Genomic DNA, 24,268 nt, shown 5'->3' with positions numbered 1-24,268 from the left:
CCCTTTTCCCTCCTCCTACCTTTGATGTAGATAAGCAACATTGCCCTTTTGAAGCTAAGGAGCTGCCTCATTTGTCAAGGAGAACACCATGGGAATGTTAGAGAATCAGGCTTTATTCCCTGAATTGCCAGCTGGTTGCTCACACACCATCACATCTTCCTTTCTGTTTGAGAGAAGTTATCCTCCAGGTTAGATGATGGTCTTGTCTTGGCAATAGAACAGTGTCCATGCCACAAAGATCCCAGTATCAATATGTTATCAGTTAAAGGGATATTAACAGAAGCAATAGGCACAGAACATGTAGTAAGAAAATGCATGTTTTTTTGAATTTATAAAAAGCATGGAATGGACCAGGAAGAGAGAAGTAACTTTCAGAATCAAACAGAAATGCAGCCTGTAAAGGACAGTGGGGGCTAAATCTTGGTCTAACATGCAATCAGTTACTCATTACAGGCAGCACTTGCATTGCAATTTAAATCCATAAACAAATCTGCTGTCCCACAGGATAGAGAACTCACCATTTCATGCCACATTACTCTTCCCTCAGTTACCTGAGTGCACTGTTTCTGATATCGGTTAACTTTAGCAGGCCTTCTTTCTGAATGTAGTCAGAAAAACCTAAAAATATTATGTACTTCTCTGGACTTTCACAGTTTAGGATTGCAATTTTTAAGTGACTTGGGAACGTGCTTTTGTAAGCCAAAGGCCATGGTTAGAGAAAAACTTTGACAAATGAAAATGCATGCTGGCCCTGGCAGTGACTTCTCTGCAGTCTTCCATCCTTCCCAGGGAAACAAATGCTCTGGCTAGCTCGGTTAAGTCCAGGCACTATCTATCACTGTACAGGACTATTATGAGTGCCCACTTGGCCTACCATGAGCACAGAGTATATCAGTGTTATATTATCTTCAGGTCATTAGTGAATGGAGTCCTGTGAACAGACCCTCAGCCATTCTTCTTCCTCCTGCCCAACCCAGCCCGTTTAAACCACTGTAAAGAGTGTGTAGGTCAATGCTGAGAAGCCAGAATAGAGCTTGCTCTCTTCAGAAAAGGAACATCTTCCAATACGCTTGGACATGGTTTTCATATCAATGAGTGTTGGTCAGAATATATGCAGAGATTTATGTTCAGCTGGTAGAACTGGGCAGTACAAACATCATCTTCAAACTTTCAGGACTGGATTTTGAAGGAGAGATTGAACAGCCCAAGTATTAGGCGAAGTAGTTTCACTGTGAAGGATATCAGCTATCTGACACATTAAACATATCTAGGTAAAAGGAGCCTTCAGTCTTCAGACATGAAATTAGTTTTCCACCAGCAGAGGAATGTCTAACTGCATCCACCTTGGGAACACACTTGTCAGAGTTCTCATCTTCATAACTATCAGAACATAGGAAAGTTTTCATTATAAGAATAGCATCTGGTGGAATACCAATAAAACACAGAATGTATGTGCCTTTTGGAACTGAGGGGAAGGAAAGGGAAAATACCTCACACTGAAGAGATTACACTGGTATACTGATTAAAAGGAAGAATGTTTTATGGAGACAAAGTATCTTAGCATGATTCTCACCCACTTTTTACCAGTTAGAATTACAGGGCTGACAGTTGTGGCTTTGTTGCATGGTATAAAAGGAGCCAGACCAGGATAGCAGGTAATCCATTCTGAACTGTGAAGGCATTACCATCACTTCCTTATGTGGAAGATAATATGCAACCTTTTTTTTCTTTTTCCTTCACTTATTGTGAAACTATGCAAACAACCTATCAAAAGAGTTGGCAGATAAGAGATTCTGCTAGTGATACTAGTAGGAAAAAAACCCTCTCTCCAAACGAGACTTAAGATGCACTGTTCAATTGAAGCATGAAGAACATTATGTCTCAAGAGTTGCCTTTCAGTGGCTAGTTTGCTTAGCTCAGGAGAATGATCTTATTTCATTTTGTTCGCTCAGAAGCAATAACTAATGTTGTACAAAATTTATGTTGTGACAAGTCAATAGTAATATTAACAGTCATTCATAACCTGAACTAAACTTTGAGTTCCCATCTTAACCTCAACCTGCTAATTTCCAAAGAACACAACCTTTCCATAAGCATCTTTAGCAAGGAGTCACTTACTTCAGCACATTTGATTTCAGTGAAAAGGATATTCTTAAACTAACCCTGCAGTCTGATCAAGTGCTCTTCAGCCTTCTGGCAATTACCTGTGCTTTTCCCCAGCTTCTGAAATACCTTTCTGTCTTAGTTTCAGCTGAGATGGATTTTTTTTCTTTAAAGTGTCTGATATGATGCTATGTTTTGGTTCTAGGAGAAAAACAAGGTTGATAACACACTGATATTTATAGTTGCTGCTAAGCAGTGTTGTATAGAGACAAGGCCATTTCAGAGTCTTGACTCATACTAACAAAGGACTGGGAAGGGACAGAATTAGGATGGCTGACTTAGACTGGCCAAGAGGATATTCCATACCATTTGACATCATGTGGAAGGAGAATTTTGAAGTGGGTGGGAGTTCACCTCACTCTCTTCTGCTCGCTGGGGACTAGTTGGGCATTGGTCGGTAGTGATCAATTGCTTGTGCATCACTTGCTATATACTTTCACTTATATAGAGAGAGATAATTATTATCCTTTTCCTTTTCTCTGTCTTAGTAAATAGTTATGTCTCAACCCAAAAGTTTTGTTCTTTTTTTAATTCTCTCCCCCATCCTGCTGGGAAAGGGTTAAACCACAACAGTCATTTTGGTGCACTATGTGGGTCACAAAGGGTTGAGATAACAGCAGATCTGACTGGAGTGTGTTAACATGGAGTGTTATGGTGGTTTGATAATTGCTGGTCATTATGCTAATTTTTTTCACTATTAATGAAGCTTTTTGAGACAGAGAAGGACATAGTCCAGCAGATCCTCAGCCACCCTTTTTCTTTTACATTTATGTCTTTCTCTAGACTAGTTACAGTAGGTCTTGAGAATTTTGAATATCCTTGGGATATTCAAGCCAGTGTGCTTCTATTGTTATGTATCATGAATGTATTCCAGGTTACGTTTAAGATTAAACAATTATTCAAGAATATCACCCAGAGATCTGTCTCAAGGCAGGAGAGTAACGAATGGCAGGGGGTATGGGATGGTACAGGCAGGTGCCTACAGCAATGTGCTCTCCTACTGATTTGAAATTTTACCTCTGAGTAACTGCAGAATGCTGAAAAACTAGTGAAATAGGTGGAAAAGGTCTGAGGTAGCAAACCTTATAGACTTTCTAGAGAGGCACAAATCACTGCAGTGTGCTGGGACCTGGCCTCTGCCTACCCAGATCTGTTCAAAACTATTCAGCATCCTCAAGGGGAAGAGAATACTTTTGGATCGGATGACAGTGCAATGGACCCTCCAACTCCTGTGATATGGACTGGCCCAAAGGCAAAGATTTTGAAAAATCTCCAGAAGAGAAGGTGACACATGCTGAAGAGACTCCACTACATAATAAAATGACAGTAAATGAGAAGAAATATGCCTTGTTCAGTGATGAGCTGTGGGAAAGCTATGGAGGTGTAAGGTTGCGGTGTGGAGTCGAGGTGACGAGTTGCAGAGGCTATTGAAGAAAAATGTAAATTGAGCCAATTTGCAGAAGTGAAAGACATCTAGCTGGCTTCAGGCATTGCTGCTGAGAGAAGTGGCCAGTGCTCTATTTCTACACTGACTCCTGGATGATGGCAAATGTCCTGTGGTAGTTACAGCAATGGAAGCAGATCAAATGGCAGCATAGAGGCAAACCCATGTGGGCCACTGCATTGTAGAAAGATATTGTTGCCTGGATAGAGGACATGGTTGTAAAGGATCATCACGTAGATTTTCATGTACCCAAGAGTAGTACCACTGAAGAACATCAGAACAACCAGCAGGTAGATCAGGTCACTGGAATTGAAGTGACTCAGGTAGATCTGTACTGGCAACAAAAGGATGAACTATTTGTAGCTTAATGGGCCTGTGACACTTCAAGTCACCAAGGAAGAGATGTAACCTATGGATGGGCTTGGGATCGAGGGGGTGGGCTTTGCTATGGATGCTATTGCACAGGTTATTCGTGAATGTGAAACTTGCTGTTGCACATTCTGCAAGCCAACCTGATAAAACCTCTTTGGTATAGAGGATGGCTGAAATATAAATATGAGGAGGCCTGGCATGTGGATTATACCACAGTCCCACAGACTTGCCATGGCAAAAGCCACATGCTCACAATAGGTAATATTTAAGCCATAGCACTTTCCCAGAGCACAACAAGACTAGAACGAGTTACACAGTTGCCAGGTACAAACAGTTAGAACTGCTGCCCATTGCCTTTCCCCATGGTGTTCCTATTGAGAGAAGCATTGTTGGGAAATCGGTAATTTCTCTTCTAGCGCTTAAAAAGCCTAAAAAATCAGTACAGATGTTATTTCCACTGAGTTTTAGGCTGCCCCAATGGTCTTTGCTTTTACTTATGCTCTGCCAAGGAAAGTTAAATACTTTTAATTAGCTTCTGTATCAGAGACTGAGGTAAAATAATGCTGCTGAGAAAAAAGCCAACCAGAGGGGAATACTATCAAGCGTACCCAAACTGTTCAGGGCAACTGAAAGTAGAATGTTATCACAAGTATTGGTAATAAAGCTGAAATAAGACAAAAACCCCAAATCAAGGAATATAAAGTTGAAAGACAGAACTTCCCGTCCCTCTGAGTCACTTAGATGACATCTAGTCAGACATGAGGCAGAAAAACAAATGAGAGACAAAACAGTAATGAATGATACTGATTTTACTGGTATTCACTCAAAGGGCAGAAAAGAGAAGCTTGCTTTTCCTTCCTTTTTTTTTTTTTTTTTTTTTTTTTGGTTATGCTGCAGTAACTAAGATTCCTCTGGAATTCTTCATGTACAAAGGCTGCTCCGAAAGTAATGCCTCCTGTTCTATTATATTGGCCCACAATATTAGAAGTGGATGTTTGTGGCATGACAGTAGATTTTGAACCTTCCTGCCATTATTCCATTCCATGACAGATGGCAGCAGAGAGGCATTCTGTCAAAGTGGTGTCTGATAGGGCAGTGCACATGAAGCAAAAGCATATCACTGACTTCCTCCGTGTGGAAAAAATGACACTCACTGACATGCATTAATGCTTGCTGAACGTTTATGGAGACCAAGCAGTAGATGTGATCTCAGTGAGGTGCAGTGGGTGGTGTGTATCAGCAGAGGTGATGGCAAAAGTGGGGCACCTCCTCTGGTGCAGATTTTTATGAGTGCAGCATGCAGGCTTTTGTTCATAGCTGGCAAAAAGTGTGTAACTAATGGTGGTGACTGTTGAAAAACAGTTGAAAAATAGTGTTTTGTAGCTGAGAATTTCCTCTATCAAACAGTGTTATTATACTCTTTGTTGTAGTTTCTATGGAAATAAATAGGAGGCATTACTTTTGGAGTGACCTGTTTCAACCCTACAATCTCTACTGTATTTATTGTCTATTCACAATTCCAAATAAATTCACTTTCCAATGTATAAGTATATATTTTGCACACTGACAGACCCCTCCTAATTTAATACCTGTGTCTTCTAACTTCACAGGCTCTAGCCGTATTGGGGGCCAGAATGGTTTTATTTGCTCCCGAACTGCCTCTATAACTCTTACCAAAGATCTTCAAGACAAGAGTGTTCTCTCACAAACAGCTGTGCAACTCAATACCTTGAATAGTTTTGTACAAGTGCAGCTAGCAGAAATATGTAGGTTCATTTATGTTGGCAAACACAGAAGTTTTACTGTGGTAGCTGGGCAGACGTTAATAGCAGATCTCAAGCAGTTAAAAGCATGCAAGGAGCAGATCTGTTGAGCAAGTGAACACATCTTTTATTCTGTTGCTATATAAAGGTGCATTTTCAAGTGCACCTTAAGTGACAACTTTAAGTTCTGAAGCTCTGAGAACTCTTTTTTTTTTTTCTTTCTGACCTGTCTTCCTAGTAGGTCTTGCAGAAATGCACCCTAAAGAGCACCACAGGCTATTACCACTGTGGCTGTCAAGCTGTTTTTGCTAGCTGCTGATTGCTGCACCTGATACTTTTAAAATTAGCTCCAGCAGGGTTTCCCCATATGTGGTGACAGAGGGTTGCTTATTGCCTCCTGGATCAAAATATTTTCTAGATCATAGTGCAGAGAAAGCTGTGAATTGTCATGCAAGGTAAAATTGCCACTTTCTGGTGCAATTCTTCTTTATGTTAGCCTATAAGAGTTTTTAGGAAGTAGTGAGTGAGATAGTTGTTTCAGACAGTTATGCCTGCAGGGCTAAACAGTGTGTAAAGGTACTACAGAATGAAGGTGAGAGGAAGTAACTTATGCTTGTACTATGTTACCTCTCAGAAAGGAAAAGCTATAGTCCTGGCTTCAAGTTCTCTACTTTTGATCACTGCAGGGGATCGTGGAGGCTAGCCTAATTTAAGCTTATGTTGAAGAAAGAAATCTTGAATAAACAGTTAGTTGGGAATGCTTTGATCAGGACTTAGGTAGTAGTAAGACTGCTGTATCTAGTGAGAGCTCATGAAGTGAAAAAGAGCATAAACAGAAATCTGGAATGTCTTAATTCCTATTGATGCTTTCTTTTCTCTTGGGAAAGGAAAGTGAGTTATCTTTATTCAGGAAACTTGGTTCAGTCACCAGTCTGGAAATCCATTAGCTGCCCATTTCCATGGGTATGGAGTAAATAGGAAAACTATTTTAGTGCCCATGCATTATGTAAAAACACACCTATCTGAGGAGAGGAATGTTCCTGAGAAAAGTGTTGCTATTCAATGCAGACAAGAGCAATCTGTATTCTGTGTGGGAGGGTAGAAGGGATTTCTCACTTGCCTGCAGCAGTTTTAGTTCTGTAGCATCTCTAGTAATTGATACTTTCTTCTGCAAATTTTATCATTGATATTTCTTTGAATATTAATAGCAAGGCTTATAAATGATGCGTAAACTGCTTTACTGTAACTCCAAAGACCAAGTTTTGGACTTTGAAGACTAAAATCTGTGTATGAGTTTTAAAAGATGACATAAAAAATAGGTTAGATGCATCTTAAAACACATAGTCCTCATCTGGTGCCAGTATAGTCATCAAACATAGGTTCTTACAAAATCTTGCACAGGAACATTTCTGATTAGGATATGCTGTCGACAATGAACTTTTTTCTTGATGTTCTGCTTTTCTAATTTCTCAGTTATTGAGATGAGTAGAAGAGAATTTCAGAGATTAGTTGCTCACCTTATGTGGCTTATAGCTTCTCTGCTGTTGGGGGAAAAACTGTGCATTTCACATCTCCTCTTGGGTAAAACTCTTGTGAAACATACTAAAAAGATATCTAGAGAAGTTTTATTTATTGTGGTGACCCTGAGGCCCTCAAATGTAGTGTTTCTACTTAAAAAGAAAAAGGAATGTGTCCTTATTTATTTACTTAATTTGTTATTGGAAAGTGTTGTTTTGGTTTTCTGGCAGATTACTTACTGAAATGGTTTGAAGCAAACTAACAAACTCATACTGAGTATTTTTCTTAAGAGGCACTGTGAGTAGGAAAGTTTGGTTGACAGTTAGTGTTTGCCAAATTCTTCAGCTAACTGTCAGACCAAAAACTATTTATAGCAGCTGCTTGTTCTAATTTTCTTAACTTAAATTCATCTAAGAAATCTGAGATGAGATTGGGAGAGCGGTATACAGTCTCAGGAAAGCATCAGTTGAAAAGTAAGGGTCAGGAAAAACCTGGGAATTGTTAGATGAGAAAGTCCGTTTTCAATCTCTCCTTACTTCTGTGATTACCTTGGCAGGTAATCTCCTAGCTCTTCTAGGTGCAGAAGTGCAGTTTGAAGTGGATTTCTGTTTGTTTATTTTTGCTTATCAAAGAGGCTTTCTAAGGGAGCATTTGTAAATTTGGCAGATGTACAGGGCTGTAGTTCCTGCTTCAGTGTTGTAGCGCCAAGCAATAAATTATTCTGTCATCTTTAAACAAGAAAAAATTTCTGCTTATGTTATTTCACATAAAACACTGTTGCTCTTTTGCAACTGTGTAGTGTTCCAGTGACTGCTGCTGTTTATCCAAACCTTGCTTTCTAGATTTTGCAGGAACAAATTCCATTCTTGCGTGGTCTTCTGGTTTCACATAGGAACTATTTCCTATGGATATAAATAAAACCATAATGGAAGATTCAGGGACTGACTGCAAAACCAAGCTAATTATCTAAGATGTACAGTTTTGATTCCTAAACACCACAATACCAGAGGAATCACAGCTGTGTATTAGGGAAGGATGGGTAGAAGATGAAAGAGGTAGTGATTGATAGATGGTAATGCTAAGATATGAAGAATAAAAGTTATTTCTTACTGATGGAGAGATTCTTTCTAATGCATGCTGTCATTCACACTTCTGGTCAGAAAGGCACCTTACATGTGAATATAGTACTTCTCATAAGACTGTTCCCATCCTGATACTGCACTCATGTGTGCTTTCTTTGAAGTCTAATTTTTAATATTCCTTTTGGTTTTTATTTGCGTTCCTCTTCAGGTAGTTAGATCTTAAATCATAGGGATTACAGTTGTATCAGAATTTCACTGACTGTAACATGTGAAGGTCTTCGAGTTGTATTTGTTGTTCAATTCCGTTTTTTACATGCAGAGAGAATGTTTTTGGTTTTTCTTTGTTTTATTTTGTTCTCCCCCTCATTGGTACTTTCCCATTACTATATTGTTCTTGAAGTGTGGTAGATTTTCCTAACACACAAAGATTTTAGCTGACCGCAACTATCGATGAGAAATAACTTCTCTTACAGGAACAAACAAGTAATTAGATGTCACCTGTTATATCATGTAGGAAAATTCTTATCATCACTAATGCAAAGCAAGCATTAACACTGTAATCACTACTAACCACTGTTACTAATAACTGTGTAATTATTTATTGCTGCTTATCCCATTATAAAAATAGCAGTTTATGTACAAATGAGATAATATAAAATATCACTATATTTTCAAGAAATATCTCATTACTGTAGAGCCAATCTTGGTTGTTTTTTTTTTTGGTTTTTTTTTTTTTTTTGCATTGAGAAGCCTTGTATTTGTTAGGTGGTCATATTCCTTAAATTGCTTTGCTTCAAGAAATAAGTGTATATCTATCCATAACCTTTTTTCTACCAGTGTTTTGGCAAGAGCAGAACAATTCAGAGTTAAGAGTTGCTTGAACAATGTAAGAAAGGTTAGCTCTCAACAAACACTAATTTTAACTTTATTTTAGAATTTATGAGAGCTAAGCTAGTCCAATTCATACTTAAGTGAACTTACTATGAAAATACTTACAGGCATTAAACTTTTAAAAATAATTCAAAATATTTATGACTTGTGCAGAAGCATGAGTGCTATTTGGACAGACTTCAGATGTGTAAATCCAAGTCAGGACTGCACAGAGCCTGTTAGTTGCTGTACTTCATAGTTGCGCAGACATGCCTGACCCAGCTTTAGGCTAACTGGTTAAGTGTTCACCTGGCTGCTGCTTAAGTGAGCTTTGCAGACAGCACTGAGCTCACCACTCCTGCGGCTTGGCATCTCTTGAACTGTTTGACATTTGAAGACAAATTTCACTTGGATGTCATTGCAATGTGATCGTCACAAGGTTGACTGGAATATAAACACATCTGCCTCAAAGACATGGCATTTGGATCGGATGGGGACTACTAGCTAAATATTGGCAAGACCTTAGTTTTGTTTGCAGATATTTTGATTGGCTAGAAAAATCCCCTTCTCAGTTAAAATCAGCGTGTTTGAAAATGGAATGATTGTGATGAGCAGTTAGCTAACCTTAAATAGCACTGTTTAGCAGCCTCACAGTGCAATCATTTGTATGTACTTTCATTGTCTTTCAGGGAAAGTTAACTACCATATATCAAAAACCAATTCAAAGAACTTTGAGAATGTCAATATATTTGTTGACAACCTTTAATTTCTCTCCAGCATGTGATATACATATGGTTCTATTAGTAATTTTTCTGAGCTCCTGAGACAGTTCTCCAGAACTATTCTGGACTGAAGCCAATATCAAAATGGTCCTAGAGCATGGGATCCATCTGCAATCTTGCTGTTGCTTTTAGTGAGGTATTAACACTATGGTTTATCAACCAAGACCTAGAGGGCTGGTTCAGTGCAAGAAAAAAAACTCCATCTGCAGCTCTTGCTACACTGCACAGTGCAGGGCTTAATCAGCCCCTGAACTGAGCATTCATAACTATATGTAGAATATAGAAAAATAGACCTCAAAATAACTGATCATGTAATTATTTCTTTATTCTCATACAATTCCATTTATTTTTGAAGGCTAGTACAGGAAGAGTAACTTCTAAGCATAAGTATGATTACTTTTAGACTCAGTTATTTTCTTAGTATGTTTTGAGTGAAGTAATCCTTAAAATCTTTGCCTCATTACTGTTTGTATTTTGAATTAAAATCCCGTCTAAGTGTAATGCTTGCACCTGATGGTTCTTCAGCTATCTGTTTATATCCGTGAGAGTCTGTGTGCAACAAGAACTGTACTTTTCTTTCTGTTCCAGAATCTGGAGATGTACTTGACATGCAGTTGTACTACAATTTTATTTTTCTGACTGACCAGGAAAACAAAATATCATTCAAAGAAACTTGCGTTTTTTTCTTGTTTTGGGAATATAATAGCTTACATGAATTTTGATTTTTTTTTTTTTTTTTTTTCTGGGAATTTTTGAGATTAGATGCTGATTTTGTTTGGGATGGGAAGTGGCTGCAGTTCAGTTTTCTTTTGCTCAGAGGTTAGACTTTTACTATATGTAAGACCAAATTCTCTTTAGCATCAGTGGAATTTTTTTTATTGTTTCTCACCACAAGGTCAACTTGGCCCAGCATATTCAGGAGGAATAATCATTTCATAATCTATTTATATATTTAACCCTAGTGATTGAACAAAGATGGGTTTTAAACATTGTGTTCTGGTCCTGACCTTGGTCCCTGATCCTACCAAGATCCAGTTGCATGCCTGTGTGCATCACTGCATCTAGTCTCATTAGTGTTTACCAGAACTTCTTGGTGTTGAACTTCTATCTGGACGCATTCCAAAGTCCTAACAAGATCAGAGTGTATTATTCAGTGTATGTTATCTTGGTAAAAGAGCGAGCTGCAGTTCCCTACCATTAGCAGTTACTATGTAGCAACATTTATTGCTGCATTTTGAGGCGTCTCATTACCAGAGGCTGCTAGACTCCTATTTAGTTATTAACTGGGTACAATTAGAATTGCATTAATCAGTTGTGCTTGTTCAGCTGAGTAGCTGAGTTCAGATTTTCTTTTGCTGAAGGGAAGATCTGAGTTTATTAGCCAGTCCTGCAGACAATTTTAAGCCATGACCTTAAAACAGGTCCCTAATATCCTGTCAATATGCAGTCCACAACTTGTGTGGTGCTTCATGAATTACAGAGAATGGTTATTATCTGTGATGACTATTTGTGCCCATTTTAGTTTTTTTAAAATTTATTTATTTTTAAAACATTAGATGTAGTCTTTGTGAGGAAGGGAATATATCCCCAAGTCTTAAATGACAAGTCAATTTGCCCATATATAGTTTTTTTTAGAATCGTGGAGCTTTCTGGATACTTAAAACTCCTCAGCATCTCATTGTTAGTCTGAAATTTGAGAATAGAGGCAAAAATTATTCATCTTTATATGTGGAGATTCCCATCTATCTTCAGTTTTGTGTCCAATGGTTTCATAAGCTTTAGACAAAGCAACTGTTCTGTAGGTATTTTGACACTAAAGATGCGAAAAGGAATCTAAATTCTCAAGGCCTGAAGTAAAGAGATCTTGTCCTGACCTACTCGATGTCTTTGAATTAAACTCTGGAAGTCTGAAAACGTGGAATGCCTTGTGAAAAACATGAGTTGATTTAACCAAATGAAATTCAAAGAGCATTAGATGAATGAGTGCAAAGGCAATGTGAGCTGGAGGGAAAGAGTCTAAACTGAAAGGAGGGAAGTTGCTAAGGTTTAGTGAAATGGATTTTATTCAGAGCTAGTAAGATGAGATAATCTAGAAAGGTTTTTCTGTTACGGAGCAAGCATGCCATACGTGAATATTGAGGAAATGGAAGAAGATGTATGACTGATGTGAAACTAGAAATAGCGCAGTATCTCAAATTTTGAGTTTGAGCCTCTGTGTTTGGCAATTAAAATTTTCTTTAATTTTCTTTGCCACTGAGGTAAATTGTGATCATGATGATAATGTGCTGTGAGCTGTAACTTGTGGCAGTTTTTATTGGGGAGGAAAGAAAGAATGTTGTCTTCATTAAAAATACATAACCTTGCTTCTCAGTAGTTCCTGATTTTAGCTGTAGAATAAACCTTATGATAATTGTGGGAGAAAATGTTTAAAGTGATTACTTATGTTTTCTGATAAATAAAAATAATACTAAATGATTTTTTTTTTTTTCTCCACAGTAAAACCAACAGTTATTGATGTTGACATTTATGTCAACAGCATTGGTCCTGTATCATCAATAAATATGGTAAGTGCCTTGCTAACAAAGGTTTTTATCTGGACTGTTTGTCTTGGCATCAATGCTGGCTTTTGAAAAAGATAATAAACACTACTGGGATAAGTTACATTTATTGCTGATTTAGTTCTGTTTTCAGCTTTTAGCACTGTGTTTTCAGATGACTCTTTTGTATTTCTTCAAGGGACAAATCCTCAGGTAATATTGTTCTGTGTTGTCCACCATAAAATGCTGGTAGATCTTGATTGGTGAAGTAGTAGTCACAGGGAAAAATAAGTGTAAAAGAAAGCTACTGTCAAGAAAATTCTTGAGTTGCTTTTTCAAGAGTCAGTCAAATATACAGAGCATCACAGTACAGCATTAGAAGAGTCACCATGTGTTATCAGTGTATTGATTTTAAATCCATCACTTCTTCAGTTGTCACTTTCTGTTCACGAAATTATCAACAATATTTAACCTTACACTATAATTTTGAAGGAATTATCCATAGCTGTACTGCATGTGTAGAGACTGGAAAAACTGAAAAGTTTGCGTAATACTGTGATGATGGTTGATCAATTATTGTGGTCTTATTAACTCCAAGACATTCCTAGTTCTGCAGCAACGCATTCATATTTAGAAAGAAAACTGAATATTTATCTAGCTGTAGGGATGTGAATTACTGTGAGTCCTCAATGCAATTTCTGCTCAGAATTCAGCGCAGTATGCTTTGTAAACTAGTTTGGTCTTTATTTTGATAGAATTTGGAAATGGAGAATCTGAAAATATGCTTGTTAATGTCTTTCCTTATTAGTAAAGCTCTTATACCAACTCGTCAAAGCAGTGGCTTAGTGATGTCTGTGCTGATAGCCAAAGACCAGTGGGTAAAATGGTGATAGATGGATCCAATACTTGTGCTGCATGTGCATCTTGTATTTTTGGAAAAAATGCTTCTGAATTTGAAGTTTGACCACTCAGGCTGATTGTTATTGCCTATGTATATAGGAGAATGCAAATTTTTGCAGCGGATCAAACATTGGCTGAGGAAAGACTCCTCTTGCCTCTGGAAATGGGAAATCTGGCAAGTAAAGACAGAACAAACCATGTGCAGGGAACAACCTGGGCACGTATGCAAAGAGTAAGAAATATATTAGCCATATTTCTTTATGTGAAGCATTAAATGCCAAGCAGTGGCAGGACCTGCTTCATTCTTGAATTGATAAATAGGTAACTATCTTGCTTTTCTCCAGCTGTGTACCAAAGAAAGACTTACATGAAGAACTATTGTGTTTATGGCTTCCATTTGCGTGGGTACTCCGTTCAAAGGGACAATGGCAAAGATGCTTACAGTTCCTCTTTTGCTTATTTGAATTACCTTTTACCTAGTATTTTGTGAATTCATTCAAGAAATGAATGTGAAATACTAATTAAAATGGCATTTGATAGGAATTGCTTCAGGTAGGAAGATGGAAAAAGTAATAGAAACAAACAGTTGTTCTTGGAAGGTGATTATGATGGTGCAGTCAAAACATGAGTAGATTTTATTGATTGGCACCAAGATGAAAAAATGCAATGAAATGTCAATGAAAGGAATGCAGATTTTATCTTTTTGGTAGTCAGTGTTCTTAATGGGATAGTCAATAACACTTTAATGTTGGAATATTTATTGGTTAAAGCTGAAAAATGTTAGAATAGCTGTAAGGGAAAGACAGTAAATAGAATAATGATGAATGAAAATTTAAAAAAAAAAAAAAAAAAAATTTCATAGTTTTAAGAATTCAAATCTGCTTAAAGCTTGTATTTAAATTGCATGGAAATGTGTTGAACTGTAGAAGTGGTCCTAGTTTGTGGACAGTATATGTCACTGGAAATGAACATGAACTAGCTAAGCACTTCAACTTCACTTCAAATCTGTTGTCAAATCTGATTATTGATGAAGGAGCTTAATGTTAGGCACATAAATATAGCAAACTTTTGTCCAAAGGCTTAATTTGTACTCTTTTTCCTCAGAGTTTATTGAAACTTACATGAGAGGAATGAGCTCTGAGTCTCAAACTTATCACGAATATGGGAAATTGTGTTTCCAAATGTAAAGTTATGGTGCTGAATGATGACTTGTCTCTTCAGTGACAGAACTGCTCTGAGGACTTGTTCTGAGAACTGCTCTGAGGAGCTGCTCTCCTCTTTACTTACCAATTTTAACTGCTTAGCTACAGTATGCTCTGTAATCTATACTGGAGGAGAAAAAAAAGACAAAAAATAATCCACATGGTATTTGGAACTAAAAATTCAAGTTTTCATTTATTTTTATCTAAAGCTGTGTTTCATATAACCTGTGAAACAGTGGATCATGGATGCGCAAACAGTTGAACAGAAACAGTAGCTGATAATGACCTGTATCAGCAGAAGAGGAAGGCAGTGACCATCTTCAGTCTGATTCTTATCACGTAACTGAACTCTCAAAGGGAGAGGAATTCTATACAGAATTTAGAACAGTATTCCAGGAATGGGGGGAAAAAAAACAAACAAAAAAAAGAGAGAAACTATGTATTGACTTCCCTTTATATTTCTCAGCAGGACAGGAACTTTTTGCTTTTCTCCCCTAAATTGTTATTAAAAGTTGAGCTATTCTGTAAGAGTAACTCAGCATGTTGTGGCTGATTGAGAAAAAAAAAAAAAAAAAAAAAAAGATGATTACATTGGTTTCCATCTCCTCTATTTCGAGAGTGAGACCATCAACATGTACAAGGAGGACTTCCATGCTGTGTATGTACTTCCAAACTTAGCCCTTGGCTCTATCACTTTTTTCTTAATCTGCAGTACTTCTGAAGGAATCATAGGGCGCTTCTCCAGGGGTTCAACTCTGCAGGTGTATTTTCTTATCAATTTTCATCAGTACTTTTAATCCTGTGGGTGAAACCTAGAAAGTAAAATCATTTTCCTTAAGTGTGTTCATTCACTGTGTGTTCGATTGAATGTTCAAGTGAGTTTTGTAGAGTAGACCTTTAAGGTTGCCAGTTATTTTGCTGTGATAACAATTAGACTTGGGTATCGATTATTAATATATCACTGTTACTTTAACTGCCAGGAAAAGGATAGTTGATCCCAGACACTCAACTACAGCAATGTCACAGATAAATTGTATCTGAATACTTGTGCCCCTGACATAAAAGAAATCTTAGAGTGAGATCAGAAGTGCCACAAGGGGAATAAATGTTGGGGATCACTTTAAAAAGGCTTGCAATCAAGGTAATGTTCTCTGTGCCAATGATGACATGGTCCACAGGAATATACAGCTGACTGCTTTCTGGGATTCAGAAGAGTATTTGCTGAGGGTTAATGCTGTTTCACAAAGTCCTCAACAGTGAGCAATTCTCCAGTTGCTTTAAAAAATAGCTTTTTAGAATCTCAAGTTCACCAGGGGAAAAAGAAACAAAACAAAACAAAAAACAAAAACACACACACACACACACACACACACACACACACACACACACAAAACAACAAAAAAAAACAACTGATTGCTGATTGTAGCAAGTTAATACAAGTGGTCTTCTACTAGAAATTCATAGTTTATAGCATCTTTATGATGACAAAAGAAACTGTTTTTCTGAACAGATAGTGGACACTCTTATTTTGCCTGTGGCATGAAAGATTTCTCTGAGATATTTGAATGTCCATTATAATTTTCAAGGTGGGTTTCTAACAGATAAAAGCCATCCACTGTTTAAATATCCCAATACCTGTCCCTATAAATATATATATATATTATATTATATATATATTAATATATATATTAAAAAAAAAAAAAGTTTAGACTGATTTAAAAGAAGCATTGAAGCAAAAAGATTGTTGTGAATGACATATGAATGTTTAAAGCCTTAAACAGTCCTTCCCATGTTCATATTTTATCCCTTTACTCTGGTTTTCATCTCTTTTTAAAGTGAGTTACAGAAGTCTGCTAGTTGTCATTTTGTGTTATAATGTTGCTAGAGACACAGATTTGTAGGATACAATATTCATATCTATTGCAATCATTTACACTTTTTGGTATTTAAAAATAAATCTATAAATATAATGAACATACTTCCACTGCTAGTATGGATTTCCTACATCATGTTTTTAAATTTGAAAATTCATCTGAAATCTTGGTTTTCTTTTTTTCTCTATGCTTTATATTTTGAAATAAGTGTATGAATTCAATGTCACTTTATTTTTAAACTTAATATCATTTTACTTAACACAGAATTATTTGACACAATTCAAAATTATGTCCAGGAAGCATATGCTGTTAGATTAAAATTCATGCTCCAGTTCTTGTCAACAATCCAATTTTTGTCAACAACAGGAAGTGTTTTGGAAGTTGTTTCATAAAACTGAGATATTAGCATTGCTCCCTGCAACCTCTTTTTTTTTTTTTTTTTTCCTACAGAAGTTGAAACTGTGTGTAAAAGAAAAAGGAGAGAGACCATGTCAGTATACAAAGTGGGAATCGAATGCAAATGATGGGGAAAAGTAGTCCCTCATGAGCAGTTTTGCTGAATAGAAATGTAAACATGCTCAGATTACACAGACTATTCAATCTCAATAGGATGAAAATGTGTGTGTACATACCTGTATTTTGTTTTATGTTTCTAACTGAGTAGCTCTGGGAATCTGAAACTGAAGTGCAAACTGGTGGTGAGGGAAGAAACTTGAGTTTTAGCAACTGGAACCTCATTTTAATGCTGCTGTAGAGAAAGTATGTTGAAGAAACAGCATGAGAAACAAACTTAGCAACTGTACTTAGCTGTTGGTAAAACTGTTAATTGCTTATCTGCTGGATATATGCCCATCTCTTTGGTCTCAGGTAATCTGAAAATGTACTTCTTGGAGTTTTTCTTTCCTCTGTTTCATCATTTCATTCTTTTGTCTCTGCCCTCTTACTATGTCAGATATCTTTATGGATGCTTCCTTCTGTTCAGTGCTGTAAAAAAAAAAAAAAACAAAAACAAAACAAAACAAAAAAAAAAGGTAGTTTTGTTAAGTGCTGTATTATAAAGGCAGTCCTTACTCTCTTTTGCCCCCTAATGTGTTGATAGAATTCTTTGAACATCAGAGTTCTCGCATGCTCATTTTATTTCTCCACTAGGCATGACGGGTATTTAAAAGAACGTTATTGAAATGGAGACTAGTCTAAAACAATTTCCAGAGCTTATAATGAAGTCTGAATTTCTTGCATATTTTTAGACTCTATTTATAAGAGAATTAAAACTAATTATTGGAGCATCTACAACTATAGAAACTTAACCTGGTGAATCTTTCCATACTAAAGCAAAGCTAATTTAAACCAAAATTTAATCAGTTCTTCACCTCCTTGTGTATCTCCTTCGTATCTCCTTCTACATAATGTTATTCTTCTTGCCTCTCAAAGATCATGCTAAATGGTATTTGAGTGCAGGCATGATATCCTAGTGTTCATTATTAACCTAGGGTGTCATTTTCTAACTGTATCCCTCTGTCTTGGCTAATCTGTTTGTACAGCACTTGTGTATGGAGAAAATTTCTGTTACTTTAAAAGGTAAGTTTCCTAGCTAGTGAGTTCACATAATCTCTAGAGTAATGGAATGCCTCAAGATGTTTGTATCTCTCCCTGCAGATTTAACAAGCCTGGTTTTTAAAGTAGAACCAAAGTTCTAGTTTAAAGTTTAGTTTTAATGGTTTTGTTCACTTAGGAGAACTATAGTACTAATGGTAAACTTAAGCATTTTGCTAGATTATAATCAGATTACTATTCTTATTTCTTGAGCATATTCATATACTATCATCAAGCTTGGGGCACTCAAGATAAAAGGATATGAATTACAGAAGACTATAAAGCTGCATGAATTTTTGCTGATAAATCAAAATCACAGACTGATTTTTGTTGATTTAAGCTCAGTCAATGCATGGATATGGAAACAGATCTGGGAGATAGGTACAGTAAACTGAAACAAATCTGCTTATTCCTTACCTTCCATCATGGAGTTTGTGTGAGGCTAATCCAGTCTCAAAAATAATACTTAGGAGGAAGCACACACACACACGTACATGTGTGTGTGTGTTCTGTATTTTTATCTATCACCTTGTTAGCTTCTACTTTTGGTCTTCTCTAATGCCCTAATTTGTGTATTTAAAAAATACATGCAATAAAAAATGAACACTTGGATAAAGGTCTCCGGCTGCCTTTGTTTGAAGTACAATGGCAAGGACTAGTACAATGTTCATATTCTTGTAATGAAGCCTGTGTGCTGTGATGTGTAGCAGTGAAATACTTCTTGTTATTCTTTACTATGTTAGCCTGAAGTCCAATTTGCATACTGGAGGAATGATGTCCTGAGTCTTTGGTAATGACCTGATCTTCTCTTTGCTGGTCTGTCTTAGCAGATTTGAAGCAGAAACACAAAATACAGATGGATTGGCCTTAGTGTTATCTAAGTGTTATCTTAAAGGCTGTATAACAAATTGATCAACTTCTTGTAATACAAGAGACTGAAGTGCCTCATCTGCTCATAATGCATTTTACTAAAGGAACTGAAGAACAGCTGGACTGAATATCTTTTTCGTAGCTGATAAATGCTGCAATATCTAAAAAGAGCCTCATCTGAGTGTATGAACTAGACTTGGTAAAATGGATTTAAAGAACCTACTTTCCAGACTCCTGCAGGTTCTTACACTTGATTTCTCTCACTTATGTAGTCTGTTTCTTGGGCCTGTTTGTCCTAGGCTTTATATATGTGTACACATGGTAACCATTCCTTTAAAAAGTAGAGGTTACCATTCTTGTCTATTCCATATTTCATAGCTTCCCTTCCTTTACTTCCAGTTTTTTGGAAATAGCTAATTTAGAAACACAATGGCAAAATTGTTGAGAAGGATATTGGATTATTTGAGGCTATTTTGAGAATCTCTTTGTTTAGATGGGTTTAGTTTTTAAGTGGTCGAGCATATAATTCTGTCTAAGAACTTGAGTCTTCCAGGAAGACACCTATGAAAGGGTACTGTTCTGACATCCTGTTTATTGAACTTTTGCCTGCTATTGACATAGTTTGAACCATAGTTTTGAGAATCTGGTCTTTCTTAGTTCTTTCAGTAACAGCTAACAGCAGTTTTCAGTAAAATACCAGTTCAACAAGAAGTGCAAAGTCCTGCACCTGGGGCAATATAACCTGTGATATCAGAACACCAGATGATCTTTAAAGTTCCCTCCAACTTAAGGCATTCTATGATTCTATGTCCTGAGACAATGCCACAAGCTCCTCTCACCTGTTAGCTTAGCTGTCCCAGTTTCATGAAGAAATTGTGCTTAAGTTTAGGCTCAGACACACTGCTCTCCCTCAGTAATAAAATATCAATGCTTGGAAGATCCTGCAGAGTAAAGTCTCAAAACCTAGGAAGTCTCTCATCATTGTCCAGCACAAAGAAAACCAGTGTACACGGATACTTGGTAATACACTGCATTTGCCTTCTCGTGATGGAGAAAACTAGCTTGGAGACTTGGAGATTTAGAGTGCCATGTGGCACTGTTTATATTCCCAATAGTCATGCTGGAGAAGAGAAGGCTGAGGGGAGACTTCATGGTGGCCTACCGTTTCCTCATAGGGGAGTGGCCCTACTGGAGCATGGGTTGGACCAGATGGACCCAGAGGGCCTTGCCAATTTAAGCTATTCTAGGATTCTTTCCACATACTTGTTACAGTGAATAAAACTCAGAAGAGCCTACATTTTTTCCTCCTGTATATGAGTTTGTTATCTAATTAAACATAATTTCCTTTTTTGCCTCATTGCTGAGGAATAAGGCTTAGAGAATTGTATATCATTTCCTTCCAAGTCCATTGACTCTTGAGTACTCAAAGACATGCCTTTTCTAGTACAAACAAGGTATTTCTGCTGAGTGACTGATTAGACAGAACATAAAAATTAAAAAAAAAAAAAAAAAAAGGTTTCTGCAATCAGAAGCCTACAGGGGGGAGATCTTGGAATACAAACACTTTTGCTAACACCAGACATTTTTCTCCTTATAAATCACTGTAATCGTCATTACTTTCTTGACCTGGGGAAGAGACTTTAATGTGGCCAAAACTGGTGACAGTTACAAGGTTCTTTACCTGTTTTCATAGTTTTTTCCTCAAGGAATTGTGAGATTTTTAAACTGAAGAAACTGCTGCCTCCCTTTCTGACTATTTCTTGTGCTTACTGCGAAGCTGTGTGTTTTGAACTTTCCTAGGAAACTGTGTTCCTTGGAAGACTTGGAAACAGATCCTTGCTACTTCTGAGTTGCATTTGGCATGTTTTGCAAGGATAGTAGGATTTTCAAAAATGCTTTAGGAACTTAGTTATGTATCTTTACCTGGGAGGCATTAAACACATAGCTACAATAATCCATTGTAATTCTCATACATGTGACTTGTGAAGGACTATGATCACAAAGGTAGGAAGGTATCAAACTCTTCCCTCCAGTGGCCAAATACCAAAAATTTTGATGGTTCTTAAATACGTATATGAGCCTGAGTTCCACTGATACTTTCCATACATAGATAATGCATACTCAATATAGGTAGGAATATAAATATGGATGAAATCTGGAGAATACTTCATATTTCATGTAAGAATTCTTCCATGGAAATGCTAGTCATAAAAATGATATTGTAATAATAGGGGTTTTGCACCTGTTGCGATTTGAGGTTTAGTAAAACATGATTTAAAGGAAGGAAATTAGGTCAGCTGTTACAGAGAAAATATATTTAGTAAAATGGAAAAGCTCTTGGTCATGCAGGTGCTTTATAATGTTTGACATAAGTGCAGTGAATATCAAGATGCCATCTAATCCACTTCTGAATTAATCTCCCTCTATGAAGCCAAAGCTTCTTGTGAAGACTGTTTGGGAGAATCAGAACAAATGTGATGCATCACAGTGAACTGTAACGTAAGGAAAGAAAAAAATGTTTGGAAAGTATTTTGAGAAGACAGTCATGTAATTTCAGACTTCCTGATCCTTATCCTTGAGAGAGATTTCTAAATATCTTCAGAAGAAGAAGTTTGGAAACGAAATTTCATTAATTCTGTTGAATATGGAAAGGCATAGGCTCAATGTTGGCATTGGTGTTATGTCTCAGTGTTGCTTATGTTCCTGCTAATTTCTGCAAGTGGTGACTACCTGTCATTGCTCTTGTCTATTGCACCTTTTTCTGCTTCAGTTGTAAATACAAATTGGCAAAGACAGTATATTAGATATAAGTTCTTTCAACAGGCTTGAAGTTTTCAGTGTCCCTCTCAGAGTAGGAAAAGGGCATGAGTGCCCAGGATTTTGTGCTCTTTTCTTTTTTTCTTTCCTTTTTTTTTTTTCTTTTTTTTTTTTTTTTATTTTAGCAGTGTTCGTTACCCAATAAGAATAAATTAAATCTGTCTTCAGACTCCACCTCTCAAAATTATTCTTGAAAATAGCAGCTAGTAGACTCAGGGGATAGTTCATGTTTGGTAAGGTGCTTCAGGTAACTGAGACAAAGAAATAATGGCCATCTGCTTACATAGACTCCATACATCAGACTTGATAGTTCAGTGCTTGCAAATTCTGGGTGCATATTTCATCAAGGTGAAGAATGAGCAGAGGCTCCTTATGACTTCTTTGTTACCTGAAAGGCCTGTAGTCTGAGGTTGAATCGCGAGGCAATCAAGAGTGTGAACTGTAGAAAGGTATGACCTCATCATTATGATTTACAGAGGTTATTGTACAGTAATAAGGCAACTTTTTCTCTAATGATGTCAGTTACTTAATTCTGGTGGTTGACAAATTGAGATCACCCAGGCATTGTTTGGTCTTTCCCACTGTAAATGGAAATAAAAATTTTCCTCCTGCATTACTTTTCTGCTTCAGTCGTGATCTTCATTTCTCTGGGTGAAATTGTCACTTGATCACATGCTCACTAAACATCTGGCGATCTTTAAGGCAAAGCAGTTCCAATTTTCCTAAATTATGCTTCATGCATTATGCAAGCATTACTTCATTAGACATTGAGATGAGCTATCAAGCTACATTGTTTGGTCAAAATAATATAGGCTTCTCATCTTGATGTTGGCTTGAAATCAGACAAACAATTTTGGATAAATTCAGTTCATGCAATCATTTTTGCTTGTGATTCAATTAAGGTATATGTAAAGATCTAGGTAAACACAGTTAATGATTTTGTCTCTGTTCTTGACTTATGCTGATACCTATACATAATGTTTGAAATGGCATTAACAATAAAAGAGCTAAATTAGTCTCTCAGGAAGTGAATGGAACTATGCCAAACATAAATTTAATCCAAATTCTAAAATATTCCACATGGAAAGGCTCATAATAATGAGGTCCAAAGTAAACCCAAGTTTATTTTGGTGGTAGAACACGTTGGATCCTCATTGACTTCTGTATTTTCACTTAATTTGCACTATTGGAAAAGGCAAAGACAAACACCAATATATTTCTACAGGGAATTTCTACTCTGTTGGATGGGCTGAGTAAACATGACATACACTGCAGAGAAGGATCTGCCTGGTGCCTGAAGCTGTATGCTTAATTCCACAGGGACACAGATTCTCACCTGATGTAAATGGCAGACTGCATCAACACAAATAAATGGAAATGGGTCCATATATGCTAGTCCACAGGCTGAAGCTTCTAGAGTTTTTATTTATCTAATTACTTTTAATTCCAATTAATCCATTAGGCACTGACTTAGTTTTTCATGCGTAACACTGGAGTCTTTAATAAAATTCTTTTGTAGAGCTCATTTAATAAAAAGCAAAACAAAAATAATAATGAGGAAATTATCCCGTTGCAGTCACCTGAAAGCTACTAAGTTTGCCTTCATTATTTTCCCCACAATGCGTTCTCTAATTCTCTAGTATCTGAAATTATATCTATGCAAATATGTCTGAGTATTTCTTTGTGGTCTGGATGATACTGTGAAAGTGATATAAAGAAAGTGAAAGTGAGAAGAAATGTAGGAAACCCAGGAGAACTTATTACAAACATAAAGGTAGACCTGTATTTTGGAACTCACCTAACTGGATTGTGGCACAGCTAGATTAATAAATTGCAAAGGGAAGGTGATTAAGGAATTACTTAGGAGTTCCTCTGGATTTCAAAAATGTCCACCTGAACTGGTAGTATTAGAATATTCTAGCTAGTGAGGACAAAGAAGGTGATGCATTGACTGGTCAGCTTGGGAATATGTTTCAGTTTAGCCCAAATTTATGCTCAGAACTTTTGCTGACATGCTTGGGACTGTGACTTCTTTCAAAATACATCACCAGGAAAGTCAGCAGCTAAAATATGGAATCAGTGTGATCTGTTAATAAAGCCCACTGTGCTTGGAGAGTCAGCAATGGGGGTCCAACTGTTGGGTAGAAGTACCGTTATTGGCAGTCACATTTGCTATCATTGCTCTGTATCATCTTTAATAAATTGTATAAAAAACTTGAGAGGGTATCTGAGAGGGTGGTGAGGCATTGGAACAGGGTCCTCAAGGAAGTGATCTGAGCCCCAGTCCTGTCAGTTCAAGATGTGTTTGGACTTACTGCTCTTAGATGCTTGGTTTGCCCCATGTGAAGTCAGGAGTCAGACTTGATTCTTGCAACTCAGGATATTCTACTATTCTGTGAACCTTGTCAAGTTATCAAGTAGGAAAAAACAAACAAACAAACAAAAAAACACCTTTGATTTACTTTTCAGACAAAAAATCTC

At 36.9% G+C, this 24,268-nt stretch overlaps 1 protein-coding gene across 2 annotated transcripts in view; it reads left to right on the top strand.

The window, feature by feature from the left end:
• GABRG3 (gamma-aminobutyric acid type A receptor subunit gamma3) overlaps positions 1-24,268 on the top strand; it is a 302,472-nt gene that overhangs the window by 4,687 nt on the left and 273,517 nt on the right. For both annotated transcript variants that reach the window (XM_052664511.1, XM_052664510.1), the window contains exon 3: positions 12,491-12,558. In XM_052664511.1, the coding sequence (XP_052520471.1) occupies positions 12,491-12,558 (68 nt within the window). The remainder of the gene's footprint in view (positions 1-12,490; positions 12,559-24,268) is intronic.

The sequence above is a fragment of the Tympanuchus pallidicinctus genome, unplaced genomic scaffold, assembly GCF_026119805.1.
Source record: "Tympanuchus pallidicinctus isolate F22 unplaced genomic scaffold, pur_lepc_1.0 scaffold6, whole genome shotgun sequence".
NCBI classification, from domain to species: Eukaryota; Metazoa; Chordata; class Aves; order Galliformes; family Phasianidae; genus Tympanuchus; species Tympanuchus pallidicinctus.
The sequence above is the reverse complement of the archived record's forward strand: the minus strand, read 5'-3'. Positions and strand labels throughout refer to the sequence as shown.